Source organism: Pelophylax lessonae, assembly GCF_965119305.1.
Source record: "Pelophylax lessonae genome assembly, chromosome: 10".
Lineage (NCBI taxonomy): Eukaryota > Metazoa > Chordata > Amphibia > Anura > Ranidae > Pelophylax > Pelophylax lessonae.
Genome location: NC_138777.1, coordinates 110,995,384 through 111,014,436, shown reverse-complemented (window position 1 = coordinate 111,014,436; position 19,053 = coordinate 110,995,384). Strand labels below are relative to the sequence as shown.

General features: G+C 44.1%; 1 protein-coding gene across 1 annotated transcript in view; it reads left to right on the top strand.

The window, feature by feature from the left end:
• Positions 1 to 19,053, top strand: part of CNEP1R1 (CTD nuclear envelope phosphatase 1 regulatory subunit 1) — a 62,253-nt gene that overhangs the window by 2,003 nt on the left and 41,197 nt on the right. Inside the window, exon 2 of the mRNA XM_082269708.1 lies at positions 9,714 to 9,785. Within this exon, the coding sequence (XP_082125834.1) occupies positions 9,714 to 9,785 (72 nt within the window). The remainder of the gene's footprint in view (positions 1 to 9,713; positions 9,786 to 19,053) is intronic.

Sequence of the window (19,053 nt, the reverse complement as noted above, 5' to 3'; positions counted from 1 at the left end):
CTGCAATGCATTCTGGGAGCTCTTACTCATCACTCCCAGGAGGCAATGGGCAGTGACGTAAGCGGCCGGCCGCTCCTCTCATCGCGTTATTTGCAAACAGGAAATAACGCGATGGTAGGCGTCCCTATGGAAGCCCTTACTATGCTGATCGCATAGTACTGGGCATGCGCGAGATTCTGCGCTGCATTCATCTGCCCCAGGAAGCAGGGCATACATTTTCATACTGCGGCTTCGGGTGACCACAAAAAAGATGGCGGCGCTCAGCAAATGATTTCTAAAGTAAGATTTTATGATTGCAAATCACTTATTAAACTGTGTAAAACTGGATTAGCGGATGTATGAAGGGCGGTGGATCACTATTTGGGAAGTATTTAAAAAAAAAAAAACGATTCTGTGGCCGGAACTCCGCTTTAATAAGGCTTACTTCTAGGTACTGAAAATATCTCCTAAACTTGCACGGTTTAGGAGATATTTACTTGATGACGTTATCGGCGCATGCGCTCTGAAGGAACGGCCACCCGTTCGCGCCTCCGGCCAATCAGAGCCGGAGGACGTGAACCAGGAAGCAGGACGGCCGACATGTTCTGTCACTGAGCGGGCGGCGCGGCAGGGGCTCGTTCTAAGGTAAGTATTTCATATTGAGCTAGTATGTGATGCATCTAGCTCATTATCCCTTTGTCTTACAGGGGTTTTTTTTTTTCTTTTCATTTTTATTGGGGAGGGTTTACTTCCTCTTTAATAGTTTCAAAAACAGTTACATTCCTGGAATGGCAGGGTTGCTAACTGTCACATTTGCTTGCTCAACCACACTGTTAAACCAACAAATGGCATGTGTCTTCACTGATCACATGTGCAGCACCATGGCAGTTGCAGATCAAACAGAAACAGCTTCCTTGGCTGTATAGGATAGGATGGTTTAGACACCTTTCACACTTGAGGGACTTGTCCTGTGCCTTGGGACTTCAAAGTCACATGACAGGTCATACCCTGTGATTTCCAATGAGTACCATTCATATCTGTGCGACTTCAAAGTAGTCTCTGTACTACTTTGGTCTACCTTTGATGCGACTTGTGGGCCATTGTTTCAAGTCGCGTCAAAGTCACTTAAGTTTCAAGTCCTACAAGTGTGAAAGAGGCCTTAAAGTGATTGTATAGTCTTTTTTTTTGTTAAAAATAATAAACTTATTATACTTACCTGCTCTGTGCATTAGTTTTGCACAGAGCAGCCCAGATCCTTCTCTTCTTGGGTCCCTCTCTGATGCTACTGGCCCCTCCTTCCTGTTGAGTGCCCGCACAGCAAGCCGCTTTCTATGGGAGCAGCTGAGTCCCAGTTCCCTGTGTCTATTGAGACACAAAGCCATGGCCCAGCCCCGCCCCTCTCTTTCCTCTTGGGCTCACTGAATTTGATTGACTGACAGCAGCGGGAGCCATTGGTGCCACACTGCCATCTCAGCTAATGAGGAGGGAGAGTCTCAGGCAGCAGACACTCCTGTAACATTGCTGGATTGAGATGGGCTCAGGTAAGTATGAGGGGGGGCTACTGCACCCAGAAGGCTTTTTATTTAATGCATAGAATGCTAAAAATTAATAAAGCTTCTGACTTTACAACCACTTTAATTCTGCTTCAAGGCTGACTGTCAGGAGATCAACCTTCAAACCCGGCAGTGCCTAAAAATAGAGACCAAATGAGCATGTGCAGACCAGAGTGAGACAGTGTATTACTGGATTTTTTGTAACAGTACATGCAGCGGTAACAGTAGATTGATAAAATGTGTTGTAAATACAAATTCTTGCATAAACCACAGTGATAAAGATAAAAAATACACACATAAAAATATACAAAACGTGCATAAAAATCCAAGAAATGTCCTAATTATAAAAAGATGTCCATGCCGAATAAAGTGAGAGTCTACTCCAGTGATGAAGAAAACACTATCCTTAGGGAGGAACCACAAGTCCCAGCATGCATATAGAGCCAATCTTCCCAACTCTTGATAGAATGGAAGCACAAATAAGTGTGGTACAAACATTGGCCGCTTACCAGATGGATATGGCTTCCAAATTAATGGATAAGCTTCAAAGCACTTTTGAGGATAAACCTCATTAGATGGAAATCATCAGTGTAATTCATTTAGTGGGTTTGCGGATGATATGCAAAGTCCAATAGCCATGAGAATAAATAAAAGGGATCCATAGCGTAATACAGTTAAAAGAGATACTATTTATTATAAGAAGATGCACTCACATGATACAAAATGTAAACGAGCATGGATAAAAAATTCTGAAAGCGAACCAGCTGCAGCGATCCAGTAATCGGCTGAGGGGCGTGGTGAGGTCACGTCTGGTCCCATCCAATGCGTTTCGTCATACGTTTGACGTCGTCAGGGGCGCACCTATTTGTGCTTCCTTTCTATCAAGAGTTGGGAAGATTGGCTCTATATGCATGCTGGGACTTGTGGTTCCTCCCTAGTGTTTTCTTCATCACTGGCGTGGACTTTCACTTTATTAGGCCTGGACACCTTTTTATGATTAGGAAATTTCTTGGATTTTTATGCACATTTTTTATATTTTTATCTGTGTATTTTTTATATCTTTATCACTGTGGTTTATTCAAGCTTTTGTATTTACAACACATTTTATCACTTCACTGTTAGCGCTGCATGTATTGTTGTATAGTTTGTTGGGTTTTATCTATTGACCCGTGCAAGATGCTGATTTATTCATATATATATTCACTTCTTTACTAATTTTATTTTCGATATTCATAACTTTTATTTAGCGCTGATTTTTTTTATTACTGGATTATAACCTCTTGCCGACCACCCGCTGCAGATATACTACCTATATGTCGCTCCTCGGTATACCCGTACCCATACGTCACTCCTCAGGAGTGATCGTGGGGGCAAGCCCGCAGCGATTCGAGAGAGGGGAAGCTGATCTGTGGGGCCAGCGACCACAATTGCCGCTGAGCACCTGGGATCACTTTCCGAGGAGACATAACAGTTGTTCTGTCAGCAATCAATACAGGGCTCCTGTGTTCCTCCTGTTTACGAACACAGGTCCCTGTGTGGATTCCATAAGCCCCTTCCCCCTCACAGTTAGAAAACACCCCCTAGGCATACATTTAACCCTTTGATTGCTTCTGGTGTTAACCCCTTCCCTGCCAGTGTCAGTACAGTAGCAGAGCATATTTTTAGCACTGATTACTGTAGTAATGTCACTGGTGCCCCCAAAAATGTCAGTTAGGTGTCCGATCTGTTCACTGCAATGTCGCAGTCACGTTAAAAATCGTTGATCGCCGCCATTACTAGTAAAAAGAAAAAAATGTAATAAAAATGACATACATCTTTCCCATAGTTTGTAGGCATGATAACTTTTGTGCAAAGCAATCAATATACATTTATTGTGATTTTTTATTTTTTTTTACCAAAAATATGTGGCAGAATACAAATTGGCCTCAAATTATAAAAAAATTTAAATTTTTTTTTTTATTGGGAATGTTATATAGCAGAAAGTAAAAAAAAAAAAATATATATATTGTTTTTCAAAATTGTGGCTCTTTTTTTGTTTACAGAGCAAAAAATAAAAATTGCAGAGGTAATCAAAAACCACCAAAAAAAATCTCTATTTGTGGCAAAAAAAGTACGGTACATTAATTTTATTTGGGTACAGCATCGCACGACTGCGCAATTGTCAGTTAAAATAATGCAGTGCCGAATCACAAAAAATGGCCTGGTTATGAAGGGGGTAAAACCTTTTGGTCCTTAAGTGGTTAACCACTTGCCGACCACCGCACGACTATCTACGTCGGCGGTCAGCCCCTCACAGGCAAACTAACGTAGGGCTACGTTGCTTGCTTGTGAGGGTCTAGGGAGCAAGCGCGCGCCGCCGGAGGCGTGCTCCCGCGTGGTCACGGACCCCCCCCCCCCGCGCGTGTGACAAGCGGACCCGATGTCCGCCGGCGACTCGGCGATCGACGGGGGAGAGGGAGAATGTCAGGCAGCTTGTGTAAACAAGCGACCTGTCATTCTCCTCGCTGTAAAGACACTGATCACGTGGATCTACTATGTAGATCCGTTGATCAGTGTCCTTACAGCTCAAGCCACAGCCAATCACAGTAGAAAGCACGCCCCTAGGGACACACACAGCCCCTCCCTCCCAAATAAAGTTAACCCCTTCACTACCAGTGTATTTTTACAGTAACAGTGCATATATATAGCACTGATTACTGTAGAAATGTCACTGGTAACCCCAAAAGTGTCAAAAATGTCAGTCAAGGGTCCGATCTGTCCGCCGCAATGTCGTAGTACCGCAAAAAAAATCGCAGATCGCCGCCATTACGCGTTAAAAAAAAAAACAACAAAAATGACAAAAATCTTTCCCTTTGTTAGTAAACGCGATAACTTTTGCGCAAACCAATCAAAATACACTTTTTGCGATTTTTTTTTTTTTTTTTACCAAACATAGGTAGCATAAAACAAATTGGCCGAAAATGTTAAAAAATTTTGATTTTTACATTTTTTTGGGGGGGAATTTCATATAAAAAAATGTGAAAAATATTGCTATTTTTGCAAAATTGACGCTCTTTTTTTGTTTATAGCGCGTGATCAAAAAAATCGCACAGGTGATCAAATACCATCAAAAGAAAGCTCTGTTTGTGGGAAAAAAAGGACGCCAAATTCATTTAGGTACAGCGTCGCACGACTGCGCAATTGTTCATTAAAGTCACGCAGTGCCGAATCGCAAAATACCCCCTGGTCGGAATGGGGGTAAAATCTTCCGGGGCTTAAGTGGTTAAACAGTGTAAACACTTATGTAGCACCCTTGTCTTTATGCAAGGTTGCTGTTAAATTTAGTTGCTGAGCCAAAAGCCCCGTACACACGTACCGATGGTCGGCTTACAAATGTTCCTCTTTTCTCCCCGGGATGTCGGTGTCTGCTGAAAAGTGCAAAGACAGCACAAGGACAGCACAAGAATTTTGTCCGCCGACTGCAGAAGTGATGTCATGTAATGGTTAACTTTCCCTGTGTTTTCTATTTTCTGAGCATGCCCAGTCTTGCAAATCTGCGGTCTGTCGGCCGAATTGTGTACTGACAGGCGAACAATCGTCCGTTCTGGTGTCGGCATACAAATATTTTCATGTTTGCACGAAAGACTTTTGTCCGCGGATTGTGCGCAGACATCTGTCGGAGGCACCATACTAACACGCGTACAATCGGCAGATCCTTCTCCACCGACGTTTGTATGCCGACGATCGGTACGTGTGTACGGGCCTTTACTTAGCTTGGCTGTAATTATTCTGTGGTTAATTGGACTTCCCTTCTAATCTGTTTGACTGCGCTTCTCCCTTCCGTCAGTAGGTGGCACTGTGGCCTCTGGCACTAGAGTGAGAATTACAGTTAAGCAAACTGTTAGGCTGCATTCACACTTGAGCGTAGCGTTTTTTACCGCGATTTTTACCACGATTTTTTCAGGCGTTTTTCATTGACATCTATCAAAAACGCTGGTAATCAGCCCAAAAAGAAGCTCATGTACTTTTTTCAGCTACAGGCGTTTTGCAAAACGCTTAGATGTGAACAGGGGCCATTTAAATGAATGGGGTTTTACTTGTTGGGCGTTTTGGAAGTGTTTCTTTTGAGCGTTTTTGGAGCTGAAAACGCCCAGGTGTGAATGGAGCCTTAATGTCCAGGTGTCCCTCAGCCAATCACAGTGTCACTATGGCATTGTGGGGGATCTTATTTAAAGGATGGGAGGTCCAATGATCGGTCTCTTCCGCCCCTACCCCCCTTGGGGAAGGGTGTGTGCTGCTGTTGCTGCTGACTAGGCCTGAAGCCTGAGGCCTAGTCAGATACCTGGGATTCTGCTGAGGAGAGCCAGCGACCCACAAGGAAAAGATCATCCACAGACATCCAGTAACCTGTGTGAGTAACCTGCTCGTATCTTATGGAGGATAGCTGTCCAGACAGTACAGACCACAAAAAGGGATTGGATCTGGTGGAGAGAAGTTGTCTCCCAGATCGATCTGAAGTTCTATGGATACCTAATAATTCTCAAGGTCTGCTATCCTGTACCGCTGTCTGAATAACCTGTCTTTTGCAATAGGAGTCTGCCTAATAGACTGTTCTTAAAGGGTGTCCTGGACCCTACCCCTCTCTCCCTCATTTTATTTCTGACCTGTTGAGAAGAAATAAATTATCTTGTTCTTCAGCATAAAAGTGACTGGCGCCCAACCTTTATTTTACCTGCATCACTACCCACCATGCCTGACAATCCACACCCACAGGAGGTATGTAGCCCTCTCTGCCTCTGAAGGTCATCACTAGGCCCTAGGGGGTTCTGGGGGTCCGCTACACTTATTTTTAATGTTTTATAAAGCTTTACCTGCAAAAGGGACCAGCCTGAAGTGATCTAGCAGGACTTCATTTTCTGACTAAAGCACCACTTTAAAGTGGACCTTTTCCTGCACCAGAGCACCACAAACCAAAAAAAACATTTAATGCATTTTTTACATTCAAAGCTAACTCCCCCATCCACCCATGTCTCCATGTTTTATTTGGTTGAGAAATCACTTTGAAAAACACCCATCAGCATCTCTGGCCGTGGCCATCTTGAGCAAGGGCATATGATTCATGTAGAATGTACGTCCTGCAATCCATCTGCCCTTAGCTCAAGCATGCATGCAGGAGAGTGTGCTTAGCTGAGAAATCCCCTCCTCCTCTTCTGAAGACACTTGGGATGTATGACATCATTTGCCTAGGCAAGAAAGTAACTGAAGAAATGTAAAAACAGTAAAACATGTTAATATAATATACACTCATCGGACACTTTATTAGGTACGCCTTGTTAGTACTGGGTAGCATCCCCTTTTGCCTTCATTCTTCATGGCATAGATTTAACCACTTACCGCAAAGTGACGTAGATCTATGTTGGCTGACTTTGCGTGGTTATACCTGGATGATGCCTCTAGCTGTGGCGTGATCGGTCGATGGACACAGCCAGTGACTGGTCAGTGTACTGACCTACTGCCTGTACCTGTCAGGTAAGATCCGAAGTGGAGCTTGAGTGCTGAGGATTCAGGCGAGAACATAGTCAGGGAGGTCGGGCCGGCAACAGACCGGGCGGTATACAAATGAAATCCAAAGAATGGTCAGGTAGGCAGAGGTCATACACAAGCTGGCGGTGAAGTACAGAACCAGCAAGCTGGAGAGGAGTCAAGCATTCAGGCAAAAGTTCATACAGGATCATCAGAGTCACAGAGCATACAGCATGCCCAGGGAGATAATCCAAAAAACGGGCACTGAGTAGTAGGAAGTGCTGCTATTTATAGACTGGTTAAATTGTACATTGTTCATCACAAGAAAACATACTAAGTGAACCAATTTCATTCAGCAAAATGGTTGTTTATACCAATTAAATTTACTGTTCTAAACAGTCAATATGTGTAAAAAAAAAAAAAAAATCCTGATCACTTCCCCAGAGTATTACACTGTTACTATGGTAACACTGTATTGCTCTGGTTCAAGTGTTAAAAAAGAGAAATATGTATATATTTATTATTAAGTTATATGATAACGCTGCACTGCACTTCTGACAGTATGTAAAAAAAAAAATTAAAAAAGTTTATTTTCGAAAAAAATTGTGACAAACAAATTACAACTTCAAAATACTCACCATGCCTCTTACTAAATACCTTTCACTGTCTATTTCCAAAAAGGGGTCTTTTGGGGGATATTTGTACTGTCCTGGCATTTTTGGGCCTCAAGAAATGAGATGGGCAGTCAGTACATCAGGACTGATAGATTTGCAGATATACAGTACATACCTAGTTTATGGACTCTATATAACTTTCCTACAGACTAAATAATATACACTGATTTGGGTTATTTGTACCAAAGAAATGGAGCAGAATACATTTTGGCCTAAATTTATGAAAACCTTGTTTTTTTTTTTTTTTTTTAAATTTTCTGTTTTTTATTTTTGTAAAGCAAAAATTTTAAATCCCCGTGCTAAATAAATACCATCAAAGGAAAGCTCTATTTGTGTGAGAATAATGATAAAATTATCATATGGGTACAATCTTGCATTTAAATGCGAAACTGATAAATATTTTTCAAGGTAAAACAGTTCACAAACCTAAACAGACTTAACAGACTTCGGCCCCTTTCACACATGCTGTCCGTTTGTCTGTTTTTATTATCCATCTGTTGACGGATAAAAAAACAGACCTCAATACATCTCTTAAAAATAGATGTAAATGGATGATCATGATTCACATCAATTTACATCTGTCATCATCCGTTTTTTTTAAACTGATCAAATCTCTATTTTTCTTCCGTTTAAAAAAAAAACAGATTGGACAAAAAACGGATGTAAACTGACAAATGGGCAGTTTTTCATCTGTTTTTTGCATTGGTAGTGAATGTAAAAAACACTGATGAGCACGGATGAAAAAACTGATGAATACTTCATCCATTTTGACGTGACTAAACTGAGGAAATGAAAGATCCGCATATGTGAAAGGGGCCTTAACCACTTGCCGGTCGCCCCAAGTACATATACTGTGGCGGTCAGCCCCTCACAGGCAAAGTGACGTAGGGGTACGTCACTAGCCTGTGAGGCTCTGGGGAGCGAGCGCGTGCGCGCAGCCGGATGCGCGCTCCCGCTCGGTCATGGACCCCCCCCCCCCGCGCGTGTGCCCGGCGGACCCGATCGTCCGTTACACAGGGAGAAAGGCAGGCGTCTTATGTAAACAAAGCCGCCTGTCATTCTCCCCTGTGTAAGAATAGTGATCATACGGTTCTACTATGTAGGACCGTTGATCAATGTTCTTACACCTCAAGCCACAACCAATCACAGTTAGAAGCACGCCCCTAGGGACACACACAACCCCTCCCTCTCAAAAAAAGTTAACCCCTTCACTGCCAGTGTCATTTTTACAGTAACAGTGCATATGTATAGCACTGATTACTGTAGTAATGTCACTGGTAACCCCAAAAATGTCAGTCAAGGGTCCGATCTGTCCGCCGCAATGTCGCAGTCCCGCAAAAAAATCGCAGATCGCTGCCATTACGCGTTAAAAAAAAAAACAACAAAAATGACAAAAATCTTTCCCTTAGTTAGTAAACGCAATTACTTTTGCGCAAACCAATCAAAATACGCTTTTTGCAATTTTTTATTTATTTATTTTTTTACCAAAAATATGTAGCATAAAACAAATTGGCCTAAAATGTAAAAAATTTAGATTTTTACATTTTTTTGGGGGGAATTTCATTTTTGAAAAATATTGTTATTTTTGCAAAATCTTTTTTTTGTTTATAGCGTATGATCAAAAAATCACACAGGCGATCAAATACCACCAAAAGAAAGCTCTGTTGGTGGGGAAAAAAAAGGACATCCAATTCGTTAAGGTACAGTGTCGCACGACCGCGCAATTGTCGAATCGCAAAATAGGCCCTGGTCAGGAAGGGGGTAAAATCTTCCGGGCTTAAGTGGGTAAACATTCAACTTAGGCTACGTTCACATGTGGGCGTAGCAGATCGCGGCCAGAATCACTGCGATTCTGCCCGCGATCCGGAAATCATTGCCCACATGTGAACGAAGCCTTAGACAACCATTTTTTTAATTTGCTGTTAACCATTTTTGTAACATAAACAGATTGTATACTTTTCTGTTTTAGATGCTTAATATAATATAATTTTTTTTTTCTTTTTAGATCTAAAAGCTTTTGAGAGAAGACTTACTGAATATGTTTCATGTTTACAGCCAGCAACTGGACGCTGGAGAAGTAAGCTGCTTTATTTTCTGTTTATTTTTACCCCTTGAAGACCAGGACTTTTCTGGAACTTTTTTGTTTAAATCAGTATTTTTTGCTAGAAAATTATTTAGTACACCCAAACATCATATGTATATTTTTAGCTGAGACCCTAGAGAATAAAATGGCGATCAGTGCAATATTTTATTTCACGCAGTATTTGCGCAGCGGTCTTTCAGACAATTTTTTTTTACAAAAACGAAACAATATTTACGTCAATTTTTTTGTATAATGTGATAGGTAATGTTATGCCATGTAAATAGATGCTTTAAAATTGCGCATGCTCATGGAATGGCGACAAATTACGGTGCTTAAAAATCTCCATAGACGACACTTTAAACATTTTTACAGGTTACCTGTTTAGAGTTACAGAGGAGGTCAAGAATTATTGCTCTTGCTCTAAGGTTCACAGTGATTCCTCACATATGTGCTTTGAACACTGTTTACATATGCTTACACGACTTGAGTATGCATTGGCTTTTGCGCGCAAACGCAGGGAGGGATGAGGCGCTTTTTTTTTTTTTTTTTTTTTTAAACACTGTTCCTTTATTTTTTGATCGCTTTTATTCCTTTTACAAGGAATGTAAACATCCCTTGTAATAGGAATAAGGAAGACAGGTCCTCCTTTTTGAGAGATCTGGTGGACCACTTTGTATCTTACATAGAATCAGCCATAGAAAAAAATAACTGGGGTTATGGAAGCCAGCTGCTGTCATACCACTGGTATTTAACGTCAAAGTAATGACATTTTTTACTATGAGCCGGTCATGAAGTAGTTAACCACTTGCTACAGGAACAATTTTTTCATTTTTTTCCCACACATGTTAAAATCTAAATAATTTTCTAGAAATTATTTAACACCCTCCAAACAATCAAGTATTTTCTGAAAGCAGAGACATTTGAGAATAAAATAGTGGCAGTTGCAAATTTGTATATTGCATGATAGTTGCGCAACTATTTATCAAACTCCTGTTTTCTGGGAAAAATACACTGAAATGAATTTTAGTGCAAACAAACAAACAAAATATTGTACCCAATTGTTTAGTACAATATAAAAGATGGAATTCTGTCAGTAAATAGAGCCCCATAAAAGTGATCACTTTTACCTGAAAGCCCTTTGCTGGCTTAAAGCGGAATTCCACTCAAAAGTGGAACTTCCGCTTTAAGGCCTACTGACCCCCCCCCCCCCGTTGGCATGTCATTTTTGGGGGGGGGGGGAGCGGGTACCTAGATTTGACAGGTACCCGATCCTACTTCTCCTGTCCCCCTCCCTCCCTGCAATCTTCTTGGACACATCACAGGTCCCAGAAGATTGCCCGTCCACTCTGGATGCGCAGCGCGACTTGCGCATGTGCAGTTCGCACCCAGATGTGAAGCCGCAAGCTGTCATAGCTGGGTGCTCACAGTACTGATGCTAGCGCCGTGGGGAGAAGAGGGAGAGAACCGAGGCTCCCGCCAGCCGCATCACTGGACCATGGGACAAATGAGTGTGTGTTTATTAAAAGTCAGCAGCTACACTTTTTGTAGCTGCTGACTTTAACCCAAAAACTGGTGTAACTCCACTTTAAGGAAGTAATACTAAGTTCATGGCTGCAGCTGCAGCCCTGAGCTTACTTTAAAGGGTATGTAAGCAAAAAATGTCATGTTCCCGATATGTGCCTGCTGTATCATGTATGAAAAAGTATCATGTTCTCTTTGTATTGCTTCATTTTCCTTTGTGTAAAATCTCTGGTGTTCCTGCCAGTCCCTCTGCTTTCCTAATAAAACCTGACCACACTTGGCAGGAGAACACACAGTGGTCAGTTCTCTAGCTGTGCTGGGAATGTGTGCTCTCCTGCAATGATCAGACTTATGCTGACACACCTACTTTGCACAGCCATTCACTGGGAAGTTTAGTGTGCTGCGGCTTCTCCTCCCCCCAGCTTTCTGTTCTCGGCTGCATGAGGAGCTTAGAGGGTATGTGTTCACTTATACAGCTGCATGAAAAAGTATGTGAACCCTTTGGAATGATATGGATTTCTGCACCAATTGGTCATAAAATGTGATCTGATCATCATCTAAGTCACAACAATAGACAATCACAGTCTGCTTAAACTAATAACACACAAAGAATGAAATGTTGCCATGTTTTTATTGAACACACAATGTAAACATTCACAGTGCAGGTGGAAAAAGTATGTGAACCCTTGGATTTAATTACTGGTTGAACCTCCTTTGGCAGCAATAACTTCAACCAAACGTTTCCTGTAGTTGCAGATCAGACGTGCACAACGGTCAGGAGAAATTCTTGACCATTCCTCTTTACAGAACTGTTTCAGTTTAGCAATATTCTTGGGATGTCTGGTGTGAATCGCTTTCTTATGGTCATGCCACAGCATCTCAATTGGCTTGAGGTCAGGTCTCTGACTGGGCCACTTCAGAAGGCGTATTTTCTTCTGTTTAAGCCATTCTGTTGTTGATTTACTTCTATGCTTTGGGTCATTATCCTGTTGCAACACCCATCTTCTGTTGAGCTTCAGCTGGTAGACAGATGGCCTTAAAGCGGAGTTCCGGGGCACAAAAACAATATTTTTTTTTTTGTGCCCCTCCGCTAGTTCGACATTACCTGAAAAGGAATTGGATAGTTTTTTTTTTTTTTTTTTTTTTTGTTTACTCACCTTTTAATTGAAGATCGTAAATACTCACCTCAGAGTACTTCCTCCCTCGGCGCCGCGGCTCACCCCATCACTTCCTGTCTCGCTATGATTCCTGGGAGCTGAACGTCATCGCTCCCAGGAATCAATGCGACGGCACCGGCCCCGCTCGTCACTTCCGGGCGACGCACCGGAAGTGACGAGAGGGGCCGGTGCAGGCGCATTCTGGGACAAGAAGACGTGGAAGAAGACACAGAAGAGGACCGCGCCGGCTTCAGCTGCCCACAAGAGAGATGGAAACGCTGTGGAAGAAATTTTATAAGTAAGTATTTCTTCTAAAAGGTAAGTGCGAACCGGGACAGATCAGAGGCTAGCCATTGTGGAATGTGCTAGCCCTGACTGTCCCGGGGGTATGTTTATTAAAAAATGACTTCTGTGCCCGGAACTCCGCTTTAAGTTCTCCTGCAAAATGTCTTGATAAACTTGGGAATTCATTTTTCCTTCGATGATAGCAATCCGTCCAGACCCTGACGCAGCTAAGCAGCCCCAAACCATGATGCCCCCACCACCATACTTTACAGTTGGGATGAGGTTTTGATGTTAGTGTGCTGTGCCTCTTTTTTGCCACACATAGTGTTGTGTGTTTCTTCTAAACAACTCAACTTTGGTTTCATCTGTCCACAGAATATTTTGCCAGTACTGCTGTGGAACATCCAGGTGCTCTTGTGCAAACTGCAAACGTGCAGCAATGTTTTGTTTGGACAGCAGTGGCTTCCTCTGTGGTATCCTCCCATGAAATCCATTCTTGTTTAGTGTTTTACGTATTGTAGATTCGCTAACAGGGATGTTAGCATTTGCCAGTGACTTTTGTAAGTCTTTAGCTGACACTCTAGGATTCTTCTTGAGCATTCTGCGCTGTGCTCTTGCAGTCATCTTTACAGGACGGCCACTCCTAGGGAGAGTAGCAGCAGTGCTGAACTTTCTCCATTTATAGACAATTTTGTCTTACTGTGGACTGATGAACAGCAAGGCTTTTGGAGATACTTTTATAACCCTTTCCAGCTTTATGCAAGTCAACAATTCTTAATCGTAGTTCTTCTGAGAGCTCTTTTGTGCGAGGCATCATTCACATCAGGCAATGCTTCTTGTGAAAAGCAAACCCAGAACTGGTGTGTGTTTTTTTATAGGGCAGGGCAGCTGTAACCAACACCTTCAATCTCATCTCATTGATTGGACTCCAGTTGGCTGACGTCTCACTCCAATTAGCTCTTAGAGAAGTCATTAGTCTAGGGGTTCACATACTTTTTCCACCTGCACTGTGAATGTTTGCATGGTGTGTTCAATAAAAACATGGCAACATTTCATTATTTGTGTGTTATTAGTTTAAACAGACTGTGATTGTCTATTGTGGTGACTTAGATGATGATCAGATTACATTTTATGACTAATTTGTGCAGAAATCCATAGCATTCCAAAGGGTTCATATACTTTTTCTTGCAGCTGTAAAACAGGGGGGGAAAAGGCATCTATAATGTGTTTTGTATGTGTTTATATATTTATATATATGTATACACACACACAGTATCCCACAAAAGTGATTACACCCCTCACACTTTTGTAAATATTTTATTATATGTTTTCGTGTGACAACACTGAAGAAATGACACTTTGCTACAATGTAAAGTAGTGAGTGTACAACTTGTATAACAGTGTAAATTTGCTGTCCCCTCAAAATAACTCAACACACAGCCATTAATGTCCAAAACTGCTGGCAACAAAAGTGAGTACACCCCTAAGTGAAAATATCCAAATTGGGCCCAAAGTGTCCAAATTTTGTGTGGCTACCATTATTTTTCCAGCACTGCCTTCACCCTCTTGGGCATGGAGTTCACCAGAGCTTAACAGGTTGCCACTGGTGTCCTCTTCCACTCCTCCATGACGACATCACAGAGCTGGTGGATGTTAGAGACCTTGCTCTCCTCCACCTTCCATTTGAGGATGCCCCACAGATGATCAATAGGGTTTAGGTCTGGAGACATGCTTGGGCAGTCCATCACCTTTACCCTCAGCTTCTTTAGCAAGGCAGTGGTTGTCTTGGAGGTGTGTTTGGGGTCGTTATCATGTTGGAATTTTGCCCTGTGGCCCAGTCTCCAAAGGGAGGGGATCATGCTCTGCTTCAGTATGTCACAGTACATGTTGGCATTCATGGCTCCCTCAATGAACTGTAGCTCCCCAGTTCCGGCAGCACTCATGCAGCCCCAGACCATGACACTCCCACCACCATGCTTCACTATAGGCAAGACACACTTGTCTTTGTACTCCTCACCTTGTTGTCACCACACACGCTTGACACCATCTGAACCAAAAAAGTTTATCTTGGTCTCATGAAACCACAGGACATGGTTCAGTAATCCATATTCTTAGTCTGCTTGTCTTTAGCAAACTGATTGCGGGCTTTCTTGTGCATCTTCTTTAGAAGAGGCTTCCTTCTGGGACGGCAGCCATGCAGACCAATTTGGTGCAGTGTGTGGCGTATGGTCTGAGCACTGACAGGCTGACCCCCCCACCCCACCCCTTAAACCTCTGCAGCAATGCTGGCAGCACTCCTATGTCCTTTTCCAAAAGACAACCTCTGGATATGACGCTGAGCACGTGCACTCAACTTCTTTGGTTGACCATGGCGAGGCCTGTTCTGAGTGGAACCTGTCTTGTTAAACCGCTGTATGGTCTTGGCCACCGTGCTGCTGTTCAGTTTTAGGTTCTTGGCAATCTTGTTACAGCCTAGGCCATCTTCATGTAGAGCAACAATTCTTTTTTTCAGATCCTCAGATTTCTCTGCCATGAGGTGCCATGTTGAACTTACAGTGACCAGTATGAGAGAGTGAGAGCAATAACGTCAAATTTAACGCACCTGCTCCTCATTTACACCGGAGACCTTGTAACACTAACGAGTCAAATGACACCGGGAAGGGAAAATAGCTAATTGGGCCCAATTTGGACATTTTCACTTAGGGGTGTACTCACTTTTCTTGCCTGCGGTTCAGACATTAATGGCTGTGTGTTGAGTTATTTTGATGGGACAGCAAATTTTACACTTATACAAGCTGTACACTCACTACTTTACATTGTAGCAAAGTGTCATTTCTTCAGCCCCCGGTTCACATTAGTGCGATCACGGAGATCGCATGTAATTCGGACTGCACTGCTCCTAAATTACATGCGATCTCATGTGCGGTGCAAATTTCAGCCATACACTTTGTATGGCTGAATTTGCATCGCATCAGCAATAAACTCGCACATGAGGCTTTTTGTATCCGCAGCAGAATCGGATCGCATAGCATAGTGGTTCACACTAGTGCGATCCGATTCTGTGCGAACTTGCAGATCGCACTGCGATATGCAATCGCAACTGGGGGTGTCGTTAACTTTTTATTGACACCCCCTGCGTATTGCATATGGCAGTTTGAACTGCCAGAGGTGTGGATGCGATGCGGGATCACGCTGTATATTCTCAGCGTTCCCGCATCGCACAAATGTGAACCGGCACTCAGTGTTGTCACGTGAAAAGATATAATAAAATATTTACAAAAATGTGATGTGAGGGGTGTACTCACTTTTGTGAAATAGTGTGTGTAGTGATCTACACGCACACACGTTTTGCTTTTAATTTATATTTTAAACTAAATGGATTGTTTTACAAGGTGAGGGCTCACATATAGTTTAACCTCTTGAATACCAGGGCATTTAGGCCTCATGCACACAGGGCCTTTTTACAGCTGCTGTTAGGAGCGTCAGGCGTTTTTTTTTTTTTTTGCAGCTTAAAATCGCCCCTTCATGTTATTCTATGGCCTCATGCACACCCAGACGTTTTTGAGCTGTAAGTGGCATAGGCGTTTTTAAGCTGCAAGAAGAACCAACGGCCTGCGCGTTCTGAGGACCAGCGTTACAGCTGCAAAAACGTCTGACACTACTAAAGGCTGAATAACGTTGCTTAAACAGCGTTAGGCCGTTTTTTTTTTTTTTTTATGTTCAAATCAATGGTTCCCTATGGGAGCCTATTGATTTGAATGGAAGGCGCATCGCAAGTCGGATCAGGATGATCCGACTTGCGGTCTGAGAATCTTGAGGGGGAACGCCAAAATGGGGAAAAAAACCGCGTGGCCCCCCCCCAGGTTCCAAGCCAGGCCCTTCGAGTCTGGTGTGGATTTAGAGGGTAGCCCCACACCAGAGAAAAACCTGCGTGGGGTTTCCCCCAAGTCCACACCAGATCCTTATCCGAGCATGCAGCCCGGCAGGGCAGGAAGGGGGAGGGGACGAGCGAGCGACCCACCCCCCAACCATACCAGGCCACATGCCCTCAACATGGGGGGTGTTGGTGCTTTGGGGCAGGGGGAGCTCTGCACCCCCCACCCCAAAGCACCTTACCCCCATGTTGATGAGGACAAGGGCCACATCCCCACAACCCTGGCCGGTGGTTGTGGGGTTCTGCGGGCAGGGGGCTTATCGGTATCTGGAAGCCCCCTTTAACAAGGGGGGCCCCCAAGATCCCGAACCCCCTCCCTATGTGAATGGGTATGGGGTACACTGTACCCCTACCCATTCACCCCATAAAAGGCAGTGTATGTAAATAACGACAGGAGACGTTTTGGAAAGTTTATTAAACCTCTTCATCCGGTCTTCTCCACTCTGGTCTTCTCCCCCTCCGCTCTTCTGGTCTTCTGCTCTTTTGCTGTCCGCTCTTCTGCTCTTTTGCCCTCGGCTATTCTTTTTTCTCCGGTCCTCCGACGATGTCTCTGGTGATTATGCCGGTCTCCGGTCTCTGCAGCTTGTTATATAGCCATTGTGGGCGTGGCCGTCCGGTGACGTCATCAGGAGACCCCGCTCCTTGATGGCACAGATGAAGTCATCTGTGCTATCAAAGGGCAGGGTCTCCTGATGACGTCACCAGGTGGCCACGCCCACAATGGCTATATAACAAGCTGCAGAGACCGGCATAATCACCGGAGAAAGAAGAAGAGCTGAGGGCAGAAGAGCGGAGGGGGAGAAGATGAGAAGACCGGATGAAGATGTTTAATAAACTTTTCAAAACATCTTCATCCGGTCTTCTCCACTCTGGTCTTCTCCCCTCCGCTCTTCTGGTCTTCTCCCCCTCCGCTCTTCTGGTCTTCTGCTCTTTTGCTGTCCGCTCTTCTGCTCTTTTGCCCTCGGCTCTTCTTCTTTCTCTGGTCCTCCTCTGACGATGTCTCCGGTGATTATGCCGGTCTCTGCAGCTTGTTATATAGCCATTGTGGGTGTGGTCGCCCGGTGACGTCATCAGGAGACCCCGCCCCTTGATGCACAGATGACGTCACAGATGACGTAATCTGTCCCATCAAGGAGCGGGGTCTCCTGATGACGTCACCGGGCGGCCACGCCCACACTGGCTATATAACAAGCTGCAGAGACCGGCATAATCACTGGAGAAATCGTCGGAGGAGGACCGGAGAAAAAAGAAGAGCCGAGGGCAGAAGACCAGAAGAGCCGAGGGCAGAAGACCAGAAGAGCCGAGGGCAGAAGACCAGAAGAGCCGAGGGGGAGAAGACCGGATGAAGATGTTTAATAAACTTTCCAAAATGTCTCCTGTCGTTATTTACATACACTGCCTTTTATGGGATAAATGGGTAGGGGTACAGTGTACCCCTACCCATTCACATAGGGAGGGGGTTCGGGATCTGGGGGGGCCTCCCTTGTTAAAGGGGGCTTCCAGATACCGATAAGCACCCTGCCCGCAGACCCTCACAACCACCGGCCAGGGTTGTGGGGGATGAGGCCCTTGTCCTCATCAACATGGGGGCAAGGTGCTTTGGGGTGGGGTCCAGAGCTCCCCCTGCCCCAAAGCACCAACACCCCCCATGTTGAGGGCATGTGGCCTGGTATGGTGGGGGGGTGGGGCCACTCGCTCGTCCCCTCCCCCTTCCTGCCCTACCGGGCTGCATGCTCTGATAAGGATCTGGTGTGGATATGGGGGGAACGGCATGCAGTGTTTTTTTTTTCCCATTTTGGCGTGGAGTTCCCCTTCAAGATTCTCAGACCGCAAGTCGCACCGCAAGTCGGATCAGCGATGCGCCTTCCATTTAAATCAATAGGCTCCCATAGGGAACCATTGATTTTAAATGGAGACAGAAAAAACGCTGCTAAAAGCAACGTGGCCGAACGTGCAATAACGCAAATGGAAAAAGCTACTAAAAGCACGTTTTTACAGATGCTTTTTCCCCGGAGTCAGAACTAGCTTTGCAGCACGTTTTTTCTAATGCCCCATGTGCATGAGGCCTTAGAGTTGTACCTTGGTAGACAAGGGCTTGAAGGACAACTTCAGCTTTAAAGCCCCGTACACACACGCAGATCGTCGTCATACAAACGTCGGCGGACGAAAGATCTGCCGATTGTACGCGTGTTAGTATGGTGCCTCCGACAGATGTCTGCACACAATCCGCGGACAAGAGTCTTTCTTGCAAACATGAAAATTTTTGTCTGCAGACACCAGAACGGACGATTGTTCGCCTGTCAGTACAGAAATCAGCCGACAGACCGCAGATTTGCAAGACTGGGCATGCTCAGAAAATAAAAAA